General features: G+C 42.2%; 1 protein-coding gene across 12 annotated transcripts in view; it reads right to left on the reverse strand.

Annotated features, from left to right (window-relative positions):
- The window catches only part of WDR33 (WD repeat domain 33), a 106,116-nt gene that overhangs the window by 56,688 nt on the left and 27,515 nt on the right, over positions 1-21,913 (reverse strand). For all 12 annotated transcript variants that reach the window (XR_004969507.1, XR_004969508.1, XM_036320354.1 and 9 more), the window contains exons 2-6: positions 6,407-6,633; positions 5,536-5,604; positions 4,491-4,595; positions 1,895-1,990; positions 1,569-1,720 (exon numbers count right to left, since the gene is read on the reverse strand). Coding sequence is in view for 10 of the 12 variants with exons in the window: in XM_036320354.1 (XP_036176247.1) it covers positions 1,569-1,720; positions 1,895-1,990; positions 4,491-4,595; positions 5,536-5,604; positions 6,407-6,610 (626 nt within the window). In the remaining 2 variants the exon portion in view is untranslated. The remainder of the gene's footprint in view (positions 1-1,568; positions 1,721-1,894; positions 1,991-4,490; positions 4,596-5,535; positions 5,605-6,406; positions 6,634-21,913) is intronic.

Here is a 21,913-nt window from a genome sequence, read left to right on the forward strand (position 1 = left end):
AAGACACAACATAAAGAGAATGTTGTCAGCTAACCATGGCATCTCATCAAAAGAATTTAATACAGTAGTTGCTTCTTAATTTCCAATCATCAATATTCAGAGCACTTTACAAGTGTATTACTACTGCTGCTATTCACACTTCCCACAATACAGGATTTCCTGTTGTACCAACAGAAAACATGGAGCTAATTTAAGTGTAGAAACTAATTGAATTCCATTTTTGCAATATTCCTGTAAACAATCTTTTAAATCACGAAAGAACACTGCTCAAAAAATTAGCATCAGCTTTCACCTCAGACACTTCATGAAATGATAAACTGAAAAAAGCTGGACAGGATTTTTAAAGACTGGTGCTAAACATTCCTACATATGATGTTTCCGATTTATTTAAAAAGTCTACGGAAAACTTTCCCATCTCCTTTCTGACAAGCTATCTCGTGAATATTGCACCTTTTGACAAAAAAGTTAGCATAGGGACATTCAGACTTGTGTGTAAAGCCCAAGAATCTGCTGCAAAGGAGAGAGCCATTTTTCCCTCCGTCGTGGAAGATCCTCAAGTTTCTAATTTAACTCTAAGAACTCCCTTGAACTTTTTAATCCGATGACTAAGAAGTGACCAACTGTGCAAACTCAATGTATGGGCAGGACACCACAGCAAAGTCATCGCAGAGGCATGTTTATCCACCAAGTTTTGTTCAGATTCTGAAAGCAGAAACAGTGACTGCAGTGGATGATGTTTCTATAAAGATGTCAACCTCTCACCACACGGGTGGCACAGCTACGGAGAATGCTGCTCAGCGTTATTCTGAGGATGCAGCAACTCTTCAGGCTGGTTTGTGAAGCTTTCTTTTTCCAGTTTTACTGCACATATCTCATCGATATGCACAAATACATACAACTCACTGAAAATATTGTAAACTGCACTTATTACACATTTGCTCTGTCGGTACCAGCAGTGAACTGGAAGAAAAGTCCTAGAGTCTTCTTACCAATGACCTGCTCATAGTTTCAAAGCTTGAAGAACCCGTTCATTAATCCATTAATGATTGCCACATCCAGAGCTACTTGTGAGAGTTCTAGACCTATGGTACTTTCCTTTGAAGTCATGGCATAACCAAGCCAACCAGGTCTTCACTTAAGCCTGTTTTCTTGTATTTTGTGTGAACTCTGAAAGTGTTTCTGTAGGCTTTAGATTTTATTCAGTTGCATAATTAAAGACTGAGTTCTTTATTTGGAATGAAATATTCTTGTCTTACACAGTAAGTAATAAAAAGAAGTAACGTATACACATTATTAACCATAAATGAAAAGAGAAAAAACCAGTGCAAAATGTGGCAGACAATACATCTCTAACATATTGTAAAGGCAGATACCAGGACAAAACTACTTCAGAAAGGCGCCAGCAAAATGGTGAATGTGTGAAAACAAAGAAAAACATTGTGTTCACAGGGTGCAGAGAATCTCCCAGAATCTGGCAGAGCCCACGCATCTCTGCATCCAGAATACACTTAGAGAATACTTTAACCATGACAATAGGGACTACAGAAAATGGTATATTGTGTATAAACCTGGCCTCTCTAATCGCCTCCTTATGTGCCTGGAACATCTTGACGTTGTTCATGTTCGATTGCCAATATTTCACATATCCTCCGTGGTCTGCTGTCAACATCCACATGTCATTATGTGACCAAGTCATGGCCCTCACTGGGCTATCGTGAGCCTATGAAAACAAAACATTTGTAAACATTACATACAAGATGAAAGGCTTCACAGGAGCATCTATTAACTCACAACGATTTGTCTAAGTGTAAGTTTAAAATGCCAATAAATTTACTATATCTCAAGTTCCTTACAGTACCACAGAATGATGCTGCCATCTGATGATCACTGTTACCTGTAGTATTGTTTCAAAATTGAAAGTGAGTCCATTCCACAAGGTGAACTCTCCACTAGAAGCTCCAGTGACCAACCGTCTTCCCTCTGGAGTCCACTAGGGACGGAAAAAAAGACAGGTTATACAAGGCCACAAACCCTCAACCTTAATTAATTTTTAAAACACTAAGAAAGTCTTTATTTACAAAATTGTATTTTGTAATAATCAATATTAAGTAGATGATACCGACTTTCACATAAGTGTAGCTCAGATTTATAAGCAAGTATTCTGTCAGGAAAAAAAACTTTATTAACACAGTGCAGGAAAAGCTCTAGCACTTTAGCTCATTAACTGAATTAAAAATAGTTAAATACATTATAAGCAAGCACCTTGCTAAGCTACACAGGCCTAAGCACTCTAAAGAGCATTTCAAAACAAAACGTGCATAGACTTCATTTTCCTATTGGCAGGCTAACATAAATAAATAAGATGGTCAATCACCAGAAAAACTCAAAGCCTGAATGAAGGATTTCAACTACTAGACCAATTCAGACAGAAAAGTTACCATGGTTTTATGGAAGAAAAAAAAAATTAACAGTAAGTACCAATTTAAGGACATCAAAGCTATCAAATTTTTACTGGAAAATAAATGTACTAACAAAACAAAAGAAAAAGCTTTTTAAAGCTCTCCTTCATTCACAGTAGCATGCAGTAACAAGTCTTATGCTGATCTCTCAAAAAAAAAAAAGTAGTACAGCAGATTTCATGACAAACACTACACCAATATATTAATGCTACAATTTTCCTACTGTAAAAAAATCTGTGATTTATAAACTCAAAAAACATATTTTTGCAACTCTGGCTGCTGTGACTCAGTTGGTTAGAGCATCATCCAGTACACCGAAAGATAGTGTGTTTGCTTTTCAGTCATGGCACAAACCCAGGTTTTAGATTCGATCCCCGGTTGGGGTGCTTGTGGGAGGCAACCGATCTAAGTTCCTCTCTCACACTGATGTTCTTATGTTCTTTCTCTCTCTGTCTTTCTCCCTCCCTTTACCCTCCCTCTCTTCCTCTCTCCTTCCCCAACCCCTGCTTCTTTCTGTTAAATCAATAAAAATATACCATTAGATGAAAAATAAATATATATTCTTTAAAAACACGTATTTTTTTATTTTCAAGTTTCTATGATAGATTACACAACTAATTTTCCTTAGAAGATGCAAATACACAACTGTCAATATAACAATCCTATTTTCCAAAATAAAAACTGTGACACAGAGTTAAAAAATACAAACTGTTTATAGGAATGGCAGGATGAGATACATAAAATGAAGACTATTCGTTAAATTATAAAGACATATAGGACAATCTGGCTTTTCATTGCTTACCTGCAGATTATGATTTGAATTATTATGAATAAAATCCTCCTACTTTCCTAGTTTCTGTTATCTGCTATGGATCCCAACCCAGTAAATACTACAGGCAACCCAACTGTAGACACAAGACCCACAGTTTATATGTCTTAATACCTTGTAATCTGGACTATGCCTCTATGTGCAAATTTCTCCTAGGATCCCATAGATCCCAAAATGAGAAATTTACCATGTTACAAGATACAGGATAGAGTATGCTAAGATTCTATTCATTTCAAAAAAAGGTTCTCAGTATTATGCTAAGAGGATATTAAAATAGCTGCAAACAAAATCATCCTACACACTAGTTGGCTCTGCTAACACAAAAACCATTGAAATAAGGTCTTCTTTACAGATGTATCTACTGATATATGCCTCTGAAGCAAAACGGAGGCCTTACAGTGACTGTAACATTTTTATGGGGCTCAAACCAGCACCTCTTCCAGTCCCTCTCAAGTCTCCACATAGCTCACCTTCCTGATATCAGAGGACTTATTGATTTTGCTCATTTGCCACATATTTGCTATGACTGTCTCTTCTCTGTCCTAGTGTTTTGTTTGTTTGTTTGTTTTTGGTGTGTTTTTTTTCCAATTCTTACTTGATCAACTTTGACTACTAACTAGCTTGGGAGACAGAAATGGGAAGACTTTTTTTTTTTAATACAAAATGCTTCAAATGTCAATATTTTGAATCATGTCAATGTACCATTTGTTTTAAAACTATACTTTAAAAATTTCAGTAAAAATGTATTGAATACCTACTATGTACCTTCGGAACTGACAATTAAGGTCTACCATTTGTCTTCAGCTCTTCTCAAGTATTTTGCTTCATAGTAACACCTAAACGTTTTCATTCACCTTGAGATGCTGCTTTCTAAATTCTAAACAACAAAAGCATTCCTATTCAAGAGCAATTCCTATTCAAAAGGTCTCCTAGTCTGAGACCTACTGTAATATATATGCATGGCCAGCTCAAAAATGAATTCTATGGAAATTGCAGTAAGAAGAAAATAATCCAAAAGTAATACCTTACTAAATGTGGATATAGTAGATAATTGGGTATTCCAAAATAAAATGACTAGCAATACACTGGTTTTTATCCCAGGTACACATTTAAAACAGTGTTTAATTTTCTTAGTCCTATTATATATATTTACAGACTAACTAAGGATCAATTTTGCCAAAAATATCCAAGAGAATACTTACCCTAACAACAAATACTGGACACTTTACTTTATTGGTTGATGTTCTAACAAATTTTGTTGTTACTGCATTCATAGGATTATTCAACATCCCTATAGGTGGGACCAGCTATAAAAAAAAAATACATATTGGGTTTTAAGAGCTCCTGATGATGCACAGGACATAAGCCAAGGACATGCAAAGTTACTATTTCAATATTTAAAGACAAATTCAGGAATATAAAAGACTTTCAAAAATACTGTAATAATACAGCGGTTCTCAACCTGTGGGTCGCGACCCCTTTGGCGGTCGAACGACCCTTTCACAGGGGTCGCCTAAGACCATCCTGCATATCAGATATTTACATGACGATTCATAACAGTAGCAACATTACAGTTATGAAGTAACAACGAAAATAATGTTATGGTTGGGTCACAACATGAGGAATTGTATTTACAGGGCCAGAAGGTTGAGAACCACTGTAATAATAGATTAAATCCTATATAAGAAAAGCCTAATATGGAAATTGTCCCCTGGGGAGTTCGACCAACTGGGAGTTTGACTGCTTGCTATGACGTGAGCTGACCACCAGGTGGCGGCATGGAACAAAGGAAGGCCCCGGCCGGCAGCTGGCAGCTGGGGGAAGGAAGGCCCCATCAGCCCTGATTGCCGGCCAGGCCTAGGGACCCTACCCGTGCACTAATTTCGTGCACCAGGCCTCTAGTTAATCTATATTAATTGAGGAAAACTGAGATAAGAAAAGTTAAATGTCAATTATTACTAGACAAGCAACAAAATCAAGTACCAGATTTCCCGAATTCCTTTTCAAAGTCAACAATCAGCTAAATTTAAAATTAACTTTCCTATTACACAGATTTTGAGACAGTGTAATCTTTTGCTGAACACCGCTTTAAGCCCCAAATCAAAAGTTCACCCTTCATCAGATTAAAAGAAAAATTTAAGTTGAGATGACAAAAGTCCATGTTTGAATTTGAGATCACATGTTTTCAGATTCACATATCTAAGCAAAGAGTTTTATATTAAGCAGTATGGCATATCTTATACTTACATCATTATAATAACCTGCGTCAGGCTGAATTGCCCTCATATCTCTCTGGTCTCTTTGCCATATTCTATTCTGTTAAAAAGAGATTAATTAATTAATCAATTGCTATATGAGCTCATTGTACTCAATATGAAACTAACGAAATGTAACTTATTATTAAATGGGAGGGAAACAGGATTAAAATTTTTTCATGTTCTAAAACATATATAACAATAGTTGATATCTCATCCTACTGACATTGATTAGAATTTCATCCTCTCCTTACTCACATTATCCCCAAACAATCATCCAAGATTCTCTTAACCCCAAGACATTCTCATTGACCATACACACCTTAATAGCAGGGGGTGGAAGAGCGGGTATAGATATATTCACAATTCTTTCAAAATGCTCAGCACAAAAACAATTCCTCCTATCTTGACCTTAATTTTCTTAATTCCTCTCTTCCTCTTAAACTCCCCTAGTTTAGTTTTCCAAATGAAACCCATGGAAAAAACTAAATCTGTCTTTATCTCTGAATGAATCTTTTTCTCCTATGTGCCTACAACATATTAATTCCTAAGTTGGAAATCTTTTTAACATTTCATGTATTCTGTGGGTTTATAAAGTATTTCAATGCTGGCCTAGGGATTAGAGTATCCTCTTCAGAGATTTGTTCTGAACCTTTAGAACAAAACCTACTTCTAACGTTAATAATTTTTGTGAAGATGATTAATGTAGCTTTTTTTTTTTAAATACTAGTGACTGGCTACACTTAAAGTCCCAGTACTTTAAGCAATACAACTATAATTATTACCATTTTATTATTTTAAAAAACTTTCTCCTTTGTAAAAAAACGAAGTTTGGTCACATGAAGCACATGATCTGGACTTACCTCCAAATACTTAATTACAGATGGATTATAGTCTATCGTTTTTCGGTTTACTGCTTTTCTCATTCGTTTTCCATCAAAAGTAAGCTGCTGCATTGCTTGCTGCTGTGCAAAATCAGGTCGCTTATAAAACAGTTGTCGAGGTGCCTGATGTTGGAACCTTGGCATATGGAAAAAACGAGGAGGAGAACCAATTTCTGTAGCCATGGTGATGTTTTCGTTCTAGGACACTGGAGTATGGAAAAAGTACTTTCACTACAAATATCAGCACTGAAAACATTTTCAAATGAACATTTTTACTTATCTTCCTTTTTCTAATGTTTCATTTGTAGCTTTTAGTCAACCCATTTACAAAATGAACTATTAGATTTAATGGCAGAACCCAGTTGCACATCTGAAAAGGCCAATTCATAGCATAAGTGTTAATATTAAGCACCAGCTGTAAAATTCAGCCTGATGGAAGGAAAACCACAACTGATAACAGCCTGGGTTGAGTTAGAGTGGTTGTGTGCTATGCGTATGAGGGGTGGACAAATGGGGGCAGGGGGGCAAAATGGGAGAATCCTTTCCCTGAAAGTGGCCAGAAGTGACCTCTGAAAATGGTTTGCTAATCACTTCATCCAGAAAACCCCACAAAATCACTGAGAACTGTTCACATCTTTATATATATAATTGGTTTCAGAGAGGAAGGGAGAGGGAGAGAGAGATAGAAACATCACTAAGAGAGATCATTGATCAGCTGCCTCATGGACACCTCCCCTGGGGTTCGAGCCCACAACCCAGACATGTGCCCTAACCGGGAATGGAAACCTGACCTCCTGGTTCATAGGTTGACGTTCAACCATTGAGTCACACCAGCCAGCGAAAACTGTTCCAATTTTTTAAATGAAGTTTTCATTAGATGTTTGATAGTATACCAAATCATTTTAGGTTTATCATAAGACCCCATTTTATCACTAAAAAATCTTAAGACCTGACTTTTGTCCTTTTAAATTTCCTAAGAATAGTGTAGAAGGAGGAATCAACTATCCTATTTCATATGACTACTACAAGTACATACATCTAATTTCAGGCTCCAAGGACCTACCACAGAAATTCTCAGTATGTGTATTTACTTATTTATATAAGCAGCATTAAGCTAACATCTGAATAGAAAAACTGTTAAGAGCTTATAGCAGCGGTTCTCAACCTGTGGGTCGCGACCCCTTTGGGGGTCGAACAGCCCTTTCACAGGAGTCGCCTAAGGCCATCGGAAAACACATATATAATTACATATTGTTTTTGTGATTAATCACTATGCTTTAATTATGTTCAATTTGTAACAATGAAAATACATCCTAGCCCTAATCGGTTTAGCTCAGTGGATAGAGCGTCAGCCTGCAGACTCAAGGGTCCCAGGTTCGAGTCTGGTCAAGGGCATGTACCTTGGTTGCGGGCACATCCCCAGTAGGGAGTGTGCAGGAGGCAGCTGATCGATGTTTCTCTCTCATCGATGTTTCTGACTCTCTATCTCTCTCTCTTCCTCTCTGTAAAAAATCAATAAAATATATTAAAAAAAAAAAAGAAAATTATTTTCGTTGCTACTTCATAACTGTAATTTTGCTACTGTTATGAATCGTAATGTAAATATCTGATATGCAGGATGTATTTTTTTTTAATATATATTTTACTGATTTTTTACAGAGAGGAAGGGAGAGGGATAGAGAGTTAGAAACATCGATGAGAGAGAAACATCAACCAGCCGCCCCCTGCACATCCCCCACCGGGGATGTGCCCGCAACCCAGGTACATGCCCTTGACCGGAATCGAACCTGGGACCCTTCAGTCCACAGGCCGACGCTCCATCTACTGAGCCAAACCGGTTTCGGCAACGAAAATAATTTTATGTTTGGGGGGAGCCACAACATGAGGAACTGTATTAAAGGGTCGTGGCATTAGGAAGGTTGAGAACCACTGGCTTATAGAGTTTCAATTTTAACGCTCTCCAGTTAAACTTACATTCCAATAATACAAATATCAATGATTTAAAAACACATTCTTGAAATGTTTTTATTAATTTTAGAGAGAGGGGGGGAAGAGGGGGGAAAGAGAGAGATGCCAATTAGCTGCCTCTTGCTTGCCCCACACCAAGGATAGAGCCCACACCCAGGCATGTGCCCTGACCAGGAACTGGAAGTCGGCGAACTTTTGGTGTACGGACACCCCTCAACCAACTGAGCCACCAGGGCTAAAAACACATTTTAAGTGTATTTTTTAAATCAGAACATGAAAAACACATAAAGAATGTTGGGGGGGGTGGGAGGGGGGGGGAGAGTGCTGTCCCTGAAAGTGGCCAGAGGGGACCTCTGAAAATGGTTTGCTAATCACTTGATCCAGAAAACTCCACAAAACCATGCAAATCAAAAGGTTCAAATCTTCATGTTCACTTTAAAAGCACTTTGGTGAGGCACCAGTGTGTCTCAATGGTTGAGTATCCACCTATGAACCAGAAGGTCACGGTTTGATTCCCAGTCAGGGCAAATGCCTGGATTGTGGGCTTGATCCCCAGTGAGGGGCATGCAGGAGGCAACTGATCAATGATTCTCACCATTAATGTTTCTATCTCTCTTTCCTTCACCTTTCCTCTCTGAAATCAATAAAAACATATATTTTTTTAAAACCAAACAAAAAGCACTCGTGAAACTGCCCAAGCCATCAAAGAGTATGCATATTGGAAAAGCCGCCAAATATCTGAAAGATGTCACTTTACAGAAGCAATGTGTGCCATTCCATTGTTACAATGGTGGGGTTGGTAGGTGTGCACAGGCCAAACAATGGGCCAAAAAGACTAAATTTTTGCTGTACGTTCTTAAAAATGCAGAGCATAAAGCTGAATTTAAGGGTTTAGATGTAGATTCTCTGGTCATTGAGCACATCCAGGTGAACTAAGCCCCCAAGACTTGGGGTAGAACTTACAGAGCTCATGGGACGATTACCACACACATGAGCTCCCTGCCACATTGATAGGATCCCTACTGAAAAAGAGCAGGTGATTTCCTAAACCAGAAGAAGAGGTTGTACAGAAGAAAACGATAAACCACAGGAAACTGAAGAGACAAAAACTTATGGCCCCGGAGTAAATTCAACATAATGTAAATACTAATAAAAGTTAAAAAAAAAAAAAAAAACAGGAAAAAGTTCATCTGAAATCGGTCTCTGCATAGGATGATGGAAATACGTCAATAGAATTTTCAATAGAATTTAATGGTTAATTTCTCAATATAAAAATATTCTATAAAAGAGTGAGCAAGTATTGACAGATTATTTAGTTGCCAATGATTTTAGAAGGTTGGTTGTCATTTTTAAAGCTTAGGTGCTTTTTAAGGTAATATGGATTATTCAATTCTGGATTTCACACCCATAGAATTCAGAAAATAACTCCATGATGATAACGCTGGTAATCAGTAGTATCAAAACACTGACTATTTGGAGAGTGTTTACAGTAGCATATGGTTAATAAATTCCACCTCTACATATTTAAAAAAATGTTAGAAGCATTTCCACATTTTGTTTTATTTTATTTTTTTTTAAATATTATTTTATTGATTTTTTACAGAGAGGAAGAGAGAGAGATAGAGAGAGTTAGAAACATCGATGAGAGAGAAACATCGATCAGCTGCCTCCTGTACATCCCCCACTGGGGAAGTGCCCGCAACCCAGGCACATGCCCTTGACCGGAATCGAACCCGGGACCTTTCAGTCCACAGGCCGACGCTCTATCCACTGAGCCAAACCGGTTTTGGCCACATTTTGTTTTAAAAACAGGAAAGGACCTAAAAATTTATGATTTCCTTTGTATGAAAATATTCTTAGTACTACCTACTTCCTTCATCCTTGTTACTTCAGTCTCTCCTGAAACCATCTACACTAATAAAAGAGAAAAATGGTAATTGACGTACAACGCTACCCTTTTCATTGGCTAATCAGGGCTATATGCAAATTAACTGCCAACTAAGATTGGCAGTTAACTGCCAACAAGATGGCGGCTAATTTGCATATGTAGGCACAATGCAGGGAGGCGAAAGGGAAAGCAGGAAGAAGCCCCCTGCCACTGACAGTGATCGGAAACCCAGGGGGGAGCTAAGAGCTGGGGGGCAGGGCAAAGGCGGCCCTGGGGCCGCCTTTGCCCTGCCTCCCAGCCATGATCGGAAAATCAGGTGCCTTTGCCGCCCTGGCCAGTGATAGCAGGAAGTAGGGGTGGAGCCAGTGATGGGAGCTGGGCACGGTGGAAGCTGGCAGTCCCGGGAGCTAGGGGTCCCTTGCCTGGGCCTAAAGCGAAGCCCACGATCGCGGGGCCACTGCAGCTGCGGGTCCCCGCTACCCGGGCCGGACGCCTCAGCCAGAGGCGTTAGGCCTGGGCAGGGCAGAGCCTGCAACCGCGGGGAGCTGGGGGTCCCCTGCCCAGGCCTGACACCTCTGCCGGAGGCCTCAGGCCTGGTCAAGGGGCCGATCCGGTGATTGGTGATCTGAGGGTGATGAGGGTCAACTCCTCTGGCCGAGGCATCAGGCCTGGGCAAGGGGCAGAGCCAGCAATCGGAGGGGTCTGGGGGTCCCCTGCCCAGGCCTGACGCCTGGGCCAGAGGCATCAGGCCTGGGCTGGGGGCAGAACCAGTGATGGGGGGAAATGAGGGTCCCCTGCCCAGGCCTGACGCCTCTGTCAGAGGCGTCAGGCCTGGGCAAGGGGCCGATCCTGCGATTGGAGGGTGATGGGGGTCAACGCCTGAGGGCTCCCAGTATGTGAGAGGGGGCAGGCTGGGCTGAGGGACACTCCCCACACACACACACACACCTAGTGCACGAATTTCGTGCACCGGGCCCCTAGTCCTATATAATAAAAGGCCAATATGCAAATTGACCAAACAGCAGAACAACCAGTTGCTATGATGCGCTCGGACCACCAGGGGACAGATGTTCAATGCAGGAGCTGCCCCCTGCGGGTCAGTGCACTGCCACAGGGGGAGTGCTGCTCAGCCAGAAGCTCTGAGCCGGGCTCAGGGCTGGCAAGCAGAGCAGTAGTGGCGGGAGCCTCTCCCACCTCCATGGCAGCGCTAAGGATGTCCAACTGATGGCTTAGGTCCGCGTGGGACATCAGTCTGACATCCCCCGAGGGCTCCCGGACTGCAAGAGGGTGCAGGCCAGGCTGAGAGATGCCCCCCATCCTGAGTGAATGAATTTCATGCACTGGTCCTCTAGTGTGTAATAAGAGAATAAATATTCTGTCTAATCTCTTAGGGCTGTATGTGATTTGAATTGGAACATAAGAAGTGAACTAAGCATTTGACTCAGTGAGGTTGGTGAAACAATTTGTTGACTCAGCTATCCCATGAATTCAACTAAGTTTCAGCATCCAAATTCAACTAATGGCCTCAATTCAGATGTCATCACCAGTAATTCTAAAATTATGTATGAAAGGTAATTTTTTTTGAAAGGTCATTTTATAATCATCAAATTTCTAATTTTATTAGAATAAAATTATCCTAATATTCTAGTTCCTATTACTAACATCAAATAAGAATAAAGATATTTATACTCATCAAAGGAGGCTTTAAGGTTATTCAGCCCAAAAAGGAATAAAATAGTGACACATGCTACAACATGGATGAACCTCTGAAAGAAGTCAGATTTAAAAAGTCACATATGGTGTCCTAGCCAGTTTGGCTCAGTGGAGAGACCGTCGGGCTGTGGACTGAAGGGTCCCAGGTTCAATTCCGGTAAAGGGCACATGACCAGGTTGAGGGCTCAATCCCCAGTAGGGGGAGTGCAGGAGGCAGCCGATCAATGATTCTCACTCATCATTGATGTTTCTATCTCTCTCTCTCTCCTCTCCCTTCCTCTCTGAAACCAATAAAAATGTATTTTGGGGGGGTGGGGGGGAAAGGTCACACATTGTATGATTCCATTTATATGAAAAATCCAGAACATGCTAACACAGAAACATAAAACAGATTAGTGGTTGCCAGAGCCAGAGAAAGGGAGGAAAGAACAATGAATGGATGCTGAATGAGAATGAGGTTGCCTATGAGGATGGTGAAAATGTTTTGGAACTAGACAGAGGTGGTGGCTGGAAAACACTGCAAATGTACTAAGTGGTGCTGAGTCAGACACTTTAAAATGGTTAAAACAGTAAATCTTATGTTATGTGACTTTCCCTCAGTTGAAGAATTTAATGTATTGGGGGAGAAATCAGATGGTGAGTAGATGAAACATTAACAGAAAGTTGATGGTGTTGAGGCTGGATACAAAGTGCTACACAAGAGCCAAATCAAGGATTTACTATACAAATATGGGGGAAGTGACTGAAGTCAAATGCAAAACAATCAATATATGTTGTTACTCACACTTTTGAATAATTCATATGTTAAAAGAGAGAGAAAAATACACTCTTTCATTTTAAACCTTATAGAGGATAGGGGGAAATATCTTCCCATTTACAAATTTGTTGAGTAAAATTTGTTCTAAAAAAAACTTCAGCCGAAACCGGTTTGGCTCAGTGGATGGAGCGTCGGCCTGTGGACTGAAAGGCCCCAGGTTCGATTCCAGTCAAGGGCATGTGCCTTGGTTGCGGGCACATCCCAGTGGGGAGTGTGCAGGAGGCAGCTGGTCGATGTTTCTCTCTCATCGATGTTTCTAACTCTCTATCTCTCTCCTTTCCTCTCTGTAAAAACTCAATAAAATATATTTTAAAAAAAAAAAAAAAAAAAAAAACTCAAATTTTCCTTGAATGGTCAAGTTTTATTTGTGTTCCAAATATAAAGGCTCAACATGAAGAAAAGGTGAAAATAGAAAGTACAACTAAATTCTAAATCAAGACCTAGACCTATATAGTCAATAATCCCATATAATCCTATATAATAAAAGGGTAATATGCAAATCAACCAAACAGTGGAACAAACGGTTGCTATGACGTGCACTGACCACCAAGGGGCAGACGCTCAATGTAGGAGCTGCCCCCTGGTGCTCAGTGTGCTCCCACAGGGGGTGTGCCACTCAGCCAGAAGCCAGGCTGACAGCTGGAGAGCGTAGTGGTGGTGGTGGGGCAGAGCTAAGGATGTCCGACTGCCAGCTTAGGCTCACTGAGCTGGCAGTCGGACATGCCCAAGGGCTCCCGGACTGCAAAAGAGCACAGGCTGGGCTGAGGGACCCTTCCTCCCCCCATGCACGAATGTCATGCACAGGGCCTCTGGTATAAGCATAATATGCAAATCAACCAAACTGCAGAACAACAGGTCTGGTCGCTATGACACACACTGACCACAAGGGGGCAGACACGCAACACAGGAGCTGGCCCCTGGTGGTCAGGGGACTCCCACAGGGGGAGCACTGCTGAGCCAGAAGCTGGGCTCACGGCTGGCAAGTGCAATGGCAGTGGCGGGATCCTCTCCTGCCTCCATTGCAGGCGGGCGGTAAGGAGCCAGGGGTCCCGGACTGCGAGAGCCCCAGGCTGCAGGACCGGCCCGTCCCCCAGTGCACGAATCTCATGTACCAGGCCGCTAGTACCATAATAATTATATATGGTGTCAGATGGGTACAAGATATATCGGCATGCCGAAACCGGTTTGGCTCAGTGGATAGAGCGTCGGCCTGCGGACTGAAAGGTCCCAGGTTCGATTCCGGTCAAGGGCATGTACCTGGGTTGCGAGCATATCCCCAGTAGGAGATGTGCAGGAGGCAGCTGATCGATGTTTCTCTCTCATCGATGTTTCTAACTCTCTCTATCTCTCTCCCTTCCTCTCTGTAAAAAATCAATAAAATATATTAAAAAAAAAAATAAAGAGCAAATAAACATTTAAAAAATGCAAATTTAAAAAAAAAAAAAAAGATATATCGGCATGATCACTTCATAAGTTATGTAAATGTCTCATCACTGGGTTGTATACCTGAAAGTAATATAATATTCTATGTCCACTGTAATAGAAAATAAATTATTTTTTAAAAGACCCAGCCCTAAAATAAAACTACTCACAACTGAGTGACCAGTCTTCACAAATGCCTTTTTCACTTCACTTCCTGTAAACTGTTATTACTTGCCCAAGTCACAACAGAGCCCCTTAATGGCTGTATAGGCTAAATTGTGTCCCCCCTTCGCTTCATATGTTGAAATCCTAACCTCAAGGACCTCAGAATGTGACTGTATTTGGAGAAAGGCCCCTAATCCATGACTGGTGGACACGGACACTCATAGAAGGCATGCCATTTGAAAGCAAGAGAAAGACAGCCATCACCCAGCCCAGGGGAGAGGCCTCAGAAGAAACCAATCCTGCTCATCTCTTCATCTGGAATCCAAAACTGAGAAAATAAATGTCTTTTGTTTCAGCCTCCCAGTCTGTGGTAGTTGGTTATAGCAGCCCTAGCTGACTATTACAGGGGCAGAGTCAGAGCAAAATACCTGGATCGCCTGACTCTCCCTCAACATGTCAAAAGATTTCAGCAATGCCTTTAACAGCTTTCTCTGACTGAAGAGAGCAGAAAACATGAGGTTGAAAATCAGTGACCCAGATAGAAAGAACTCCAGTCATTAAAACTATCCCTCAGGCTTCACTCAGGATTATACTGCAAAGACATACACACACACACACACACACACACACACACACACACACACACACACACACACACACTGAGTGGCCAGATTATTATGACCACCTGACGTTTGTAGGCAAATTAGCTATAATTTCGTGCTGAAGTTGCTAGAGGACCAGACCATTATAAATAGGAAGCAGGTTGTTTACCACGACGGTAGAAGTGATTTTTTTCTGAAGATATGGGTAAACAACGCAATTTAACAGCTTTGAACGTGGTATATATATACACTGAGTGGCCAGATTATTATGACCACCCCATCAGTACTTCGTTGGGCCACCTTTTGCCTTCAATACTGCGGTGATTCTTCTTGGCATTGACTCCACGAGATGTTGAAAGGTGATGCGAGGAATCTGACACCATGCCTGATGAATAGCCCTGTCCAGTTCGGTGAGATCTGATGGTTGTGGAACCAGCTGCCTGCTCTTTTAACTCTGTCCCACAAATGCTCAATTGGATTGAGATCTGCTGATTGTGGGGGCCACCTCAGCAAGGTAAAGTCTACCTCGTGTTGTTGAAAGCACTCCTGCACAGTACGAGCACCGTGGCATGGTGCATTGTCTTGTTGGAAGAAGCCATCTTCATTGGGATACGCCATCAACATGATAGGATGAACTTGATCAGCAACGATGCTTAGGTATGTTGTGCTATTCAGACGTTGTTCCACACGAATTAAAGGGCCCAAATCATGCCAGGAAAACATGCCCCAAACCATAACACTGCCCACACCAGCTTGAAGGGTTGTACTCATGCATGCGGGGTGCATACTTTCATGCTGTTTCCGTCAAATTCTCACTCTGCCATCTGCATGATGCAACTGGAAATGTGATTCATTGGACCACATGACTTTTAGCCAATGCTCGACTGTCCAATCCTTCTGTTCCTGTGCGAATTGGAGACGTTTCATCTTGGTAACTGCAGACAGCAAAGGTGTTTGAACAGGCCTTCAGCTTCCATATCCCATACGATGCAGAGTACGGCTAATTTGCCTACAAACATCAGGTGGTCATAATAATCTGGCCACTCAGAGAGAGAGAGAGAGAGAGAGAGAGAGAGAGAGAGAGAGAGAGAGAGAATGTGTGTGTGTGTGTGTGTGTGTGTGTGTGTGGGATATATATATCCCACATCCAAAGGCTGTTAAATCACGTTGTTTACCCATATCTTCAGGAAAAAATCACTTCTACCGTCGTGGTAAACAACCTGCTTCCTATTTATAATGGTCTGGCCCTCTAGCAACTTCAGTGAGAAATTATAGCTAATTTGCCTACAAATGTCAGGTGGTCATAATAATCTGGCCACTCAGAGTATATACCAGAGGCCCAGTGCACAAATTCGTACATGGGTAGGATCCAGCCAGCCCAGCCCAAATTGGGGCAGAACAGGGCTGGACCTGTCGGGACGAGGAGATGGCAGGAGGTTGGCCAGCCAGCCCGCCACTATTGGGGCAGATCAGGGCCTGGCTGGCTGGGAGGAGGGGCCACAGGCAATTGGCCGGTGGGTCCTGCCCCCGATTGGGGGTTCAATCAGGGGCGTGGCCGGGCGGGGGGGAGAGGCTGTGGGCGACAGGCCCTGTCCCTGATCGGGATGAGGGGGGCTGATCTGGGGTGGGGCTTGGATGGGGGAGGGGCTGCAGGGGGTTGGGGAGCTCCCCCCTATCAGGCACAGAGAAGGGCTGATCAGGGGGTTGGGGCGCCTTCCCCTGTCACGAACAGAGCAGGGCGGATAGGGAGGTTGTGGCCCCGCCCCCTGTCACACACAGAGCCGCAGGGCAAACAGGGGGTTTGGGCGCTGCCCCCTGTCACACTGATCCCGGTGCCGGGAGGCCTTGCGGCTCCGCTGATCCTGGTGCTGGGAGGCATATTACCCTTTTACTATATAGGATAGAGGCCTGGTGCATGGGTGGGTGTCGGCTGTTTTGCCCTGAAGGATGTCCTGGATCAGGGTGGGGGTCCCCACTGGGGTGCCTGGCCAGCCTGGGTGAGGGGATGATGGCTGTTTCCAGCTGGTCACACACCCTTCAGGGTGGGGGTCCCCACTGGGGTGCCTGGCCAGTCTGGGTGAGGGGCTGAGGGCTGTTTTCAGTCTGGCAGGTGACTGAAGCTCCCAACCGCTCCTTTTTTTCTTCTTTTTATTCTAGGCCAGCTTTAGCTCTGAGACTCCAGCTCTTAGGCCTCCGCTGCTGAAAGCAGGTTTCTGGCCTTTGTTTACCTTCTGTATGTGAAACAATGTTGCGATCCTGCTGGCTGAAGCCGGGCCGACTAAAGCAGGTTTCTGGGGTTTTGTTTAGCGTCTATATTTGTAACATAGTTGCTTAGAGTTGCAGCTCAGAGGCCTGCAGCGGCAGGTTGGGAACGTTGGAGTCCTCTGTCACTGAAGCAAGCAAGCCTCATGTTAGTTTCAAGCTGCCTGGCTGCCGGCCGCCATCTTGGCTGGCAGTTAATTTGCATATTGCCCTGATTAGCCAATGGGAAGGGTAGCGGTTGTACGCTAATTACCATGTTTCTCTTTTATTAGATAGGATATACATACCATCAAATTCAAAAAAAGAAATCAGAGAATCATCCTTCATAAAAACAATTCCTGTGATTTCTACTCACTGCAATATTCACTTGAGCTACTCTAACATAACACTACACTTTAAACTAGAAATCAGGCTTATCCCTATAGCATATTCATCTCACATCTGCGGAATCATAAAAAAATGTAAATCATTTAAAGAATTAAATCAGTGAGCACTAAAGCACTACAGACAGACAGATACAGAGACACACACACACGAAGTCTACTCTCAAGAGACTAACAAGTTTTTCAGGGGAAAAAAAGAGCTAAAGAAGAAAGCAGTATCAGAAACTACTACTATATGAGAATCTAATATGCCTGTCTGCCAAGAACTCTTATAGGCAACAGGGATACAGCAAGGCTTACAGCATAATTCAGCCTTAAGAATTTTAAATTTGGAGCAGGATGGGAAAAGGGGGGGCGGAAAAGACACTGTTACAAAAGAAACAAAATACGTGAGACGCTCTCTCATTCACTCAGCATACCATGGACAATATAATCTTTCCCTGAATCACACAATCCAAAATAACCTTCCCCAACCAAACATTTCTGATTCTATTAACCATCACAGCTGATCTGCAACTAAAACACAGATAAGCCCGGCTGTTGTGGCTCAGTGGTTGCGCATTGACCCAAGAGCCAGGAGGTCATGGTTAGATTACCTGCCAGGCCACAGGCCCAGGCTGCAGGCTCAATCCCCAGTATGAGATGTGCAGGAGGCAGCCAATCAATGATTCTCTCTCATCACTGATGTTTCTATCTAGCTCTCCCTCTCCCTTCCTCTCTGAAATCAATAAAAATATTTTTAAATAAAAAAATAAAACACCGATGAAAGATATGCTATATAATAAAAGCCTAATATGAAAATTATCTCCTTGAACAGTCATTCGACTGGGAGTTCGACCAATCGCTATGACGTGTGTTGACCACCGGGGGGCGGCACGGAACATGGCAGGTGTTGGCGACGCGGCACTGGCAGCAGTGGAGACACTGCCGGCCACAATGGGCCCCTGCCGGAAGCTGGTCCATCCTTGCTGCTGGACACAGTCGCTGCAGGAAAGAAACATCTGCACAGCATATGTTTCAAGGGACCTGGCATATATAGCATACTGTTCTTAATATGTTTGCTCCCCTTAGCGCTGTGTGTTTTAACCAAGGTCACCTCTCCGAGAAAGGTTGTTTCCCAAGGTAGGAATTTTTCCCTGAAGTCAGGGAGGGGATGCCTCTCCTAGAAAGGTTGTTTCCCCAGGTAGGAATTTTTCCCTGAAGTCAGGGAGGGGATGAAACTCCTTAACTAAGTGCCAGGCGGGCAGTTAATCACTACAAACAATCATGCTTAAGCTACATAATCTTTACTCCCTGGAATGGAGATAAGAAATGCCCTAACCATAGTAATAGAAATTGACAGGATTAAAATCAACTGGGATAAATACGGATGTAACAAGACAATAAACAGCAGAACTTCGCTGGAGATCCAGACCAGAACTTGGCTGGAGATCCTGGCTAGAGATCCTGGCTAGGCTGCTGATCAACTGAACGCTGTGTCATTCCTTCTTCGCCGACTCCATCCACACCTTTGGGGACCCCTGGATTGGACCCCGGCAGGCCCCGATGAGAGCAGGACCACAGCGGGATGGTAGAGCAAGTGAGTGGCAGCGCCAAGCCAAGGCGGGTGCAAGCAGAGACTCAATGGCCTCGCAGATGGAGACCATCGGCAGCGGCAGGGGGTAGGGCCGCCACCCAGCTCCCAGGCACTGAGGGAGTCAGGAGCCCGGCCCTGACCAATCACCCCGCAGGCCACAATGAGCAGCTGTGGCAGGGGGCAGGGCCACCACCCAGCTCCCAGGCACTGAGGGAACCGGACGCGGGCTCAGCCTTGATCAATCACCCCACAAGCGGGATGGTGGAGCAGGTGAGGGGGCAGCACCAGGCCAAGGCAGGGTGCCAGGCGGAGCTGTGCGCCTGAAAGGGCGCAAACTGGGGCCTGATCTCCACAGGCCACCCCGAAGGATCCCACCCGTGCACGAATTCATGTACCCGGCCTCTTGTATTTTTATAGGAAACTAGTAGCCCAGTGCACAAAATTCGTGCAAATTAAAGGTAATTAATTAGCGGAAATATTTTAATATTGCTATTTGCCCTTTCTCTATAATAGAAGTGTGAGACATGAAAGGAAATTAGTAAAATATATATGAAAATAATATATAAATTTATTAATAGATAATAACAGAATGATATAACAAAGACACGACATAAAACAACAAAAACGTGATATAAAAACAACAGTGATGCAAACAATGACTGATAAAGTGATTAACACATTGTTTGCAGGTAGTTTTTATCGCACGCTAACAGATGGCACAGGCCATTTTTGCTAATTTTTTGCGCAAATGGCAACGTTCAGTAAAACTACGATAACTTTAGTTTACGTATTTATACGTTACCCGCATTCTATCACTAGTCTATAAAAAACATATTAATACGTGTCCCGCGCTCTACTACACTGGTAGAACGTATAAATACGTAAAACGTATAAATACGTTTCCCGCATACAATGTGTTAAACTTACTCTAATATCTCTCTGTACACCACATTAAGAGTGAAAAAACTTTCAGAGTGCTTGACTAATTTCCCTTGTAATGAAGTATTTACAACTTTAACATCACACGCTCTTTGAACTCGAGAGAAAGCAACATATAACTGACCATGTTCGAAAATGGGTTCAGGTAGGAATATGCCTGCTCTGTCTAGAGCAGTGATAGCAAACCTATGACATGCATGTCAGAGGTGACATGTAAACTCATTTTTTTGGTTGATTTTTCTTTGTTAAATGGCATTTAAATATATAAAATAAATATCAAAAATATAAGTCTTTGTTTTACTATGGTTGCAAATATCAAAAAATTTCTATATGTGAAACGGAACCAGAGTTAAGCTAGAGTTTTTCAAAATGCTGACAAGCCGAGCTCAAAAGGTTCGCCATCACTGGTCTAGAGTTTGTCCTTGTGATTTATTAATAGTCATCACAAATGCTGGCATCACAGGAAACCGTCGTCGAATCAGTTTAAATGAGAGGCCAGTGTCAGATGGGGACAAATCAATTCTTGGAATCAGAACAACCTCTCCCTCTGCAGATCCTGTTAATACTTCACCTTCGATTATGTTAGGTCACAATCTTTTTATAATAAATCTGGTACCATTACAAAGACCCCATTTACTATTAAGATTTCTCAATAACATGATGATTGCACCAACTTTCAATTTTAATTTATGACACAGCATTCCCAAAGGAGTAATACTATTAAGAAAGTCAATGGGAAAATTTTCCTTTTCAGCATGATCTGTGGAATCAATGGAATCATCACTCAAATATGTGTGAAATGCCGAACCGGTTTGGCTCAGTGAATAGAGCATCGGCCTGCAGACTCAGGGGTCCCAGGTTCGATTCCGGTCAAGGGCATGTGCCTTGGTTGTAGGCACATCCCCACTGGGGGGCGTGCAGGAGGCAGCTGATCGATCTCTCTCATCGATGTTTCTGGCTCTCTATCCCTCTCCCTTCTTCTCTGTGAAAAATCAATAAAATATATTTTTTTAAAAAAAATGTGTGAAAATCTCCACCAAGCATATCCAAAATGTCTTCATTTAATTTTTGAATGTGCTCATTTTTTGGACAAGAGTTGCATATTTAGATATATTGTTAATATTATCTACAGATATACTATTTCCAAAGGTAGATTCAATAATAGATCCATTACAAATCATTTCACAGGGGATTTTAATAATATCCATTCCTAAATGAAAACTGCTATCAAGTTTGCCATCTCCATGTTTTACTAACCATTCACTATAAGCAGAATCCTCTGATCTCATATTGCTGTAAGAGACAACTTTCTGAAACATCCCCAAACATTACAGTACTTTAAACTCATTTGTACTATGGCCCATCGCATAACATGCGGTACAATGCTGAGACACTGTCAAAAACCCCCTCCAAGGAGAAGAACTTTCCAACCAAATACAACATTCAAATTCAAAATTTCTCTTAGTAATCTGTCTATGGCGTTTATAGCATAACGGGATGCCATAGTATATTCATCAATAATGAGAAGTTGAGCCTTTTTAATAGTTTTAGCAACTTCACTGCTTATATCATGTCTAGAAATTGAAGTTTCATTTAATGGAATCGGTAATTTATATTGGGAATGAAAGGTGCTTCCACCGAGAAGTAAATTTGCAGCAATTCCTGTAGACACTGTGAGTAAAACAGTACCATCACGACCTCTAATATAATGTATTAAAACTTTATAAAGATATGCCTCCATGCTCCGAGGG

This window comes from Myotis myotis, unplaced genomic scaffold (assembly GCF_014108235.1).
Source record: "Myotis myotis isolate mMyoMyo1 unplaced genomic scaffold, mMyoMyo1.p scaffold_m19_p_8, whole genome shotgun sequence".
Lineage (NCBI taxonomy): Eukaryota > Metazoa > Chordata > Mammalia > Chiroptera > Vespertilionidae > Myotis > Myotis myotis.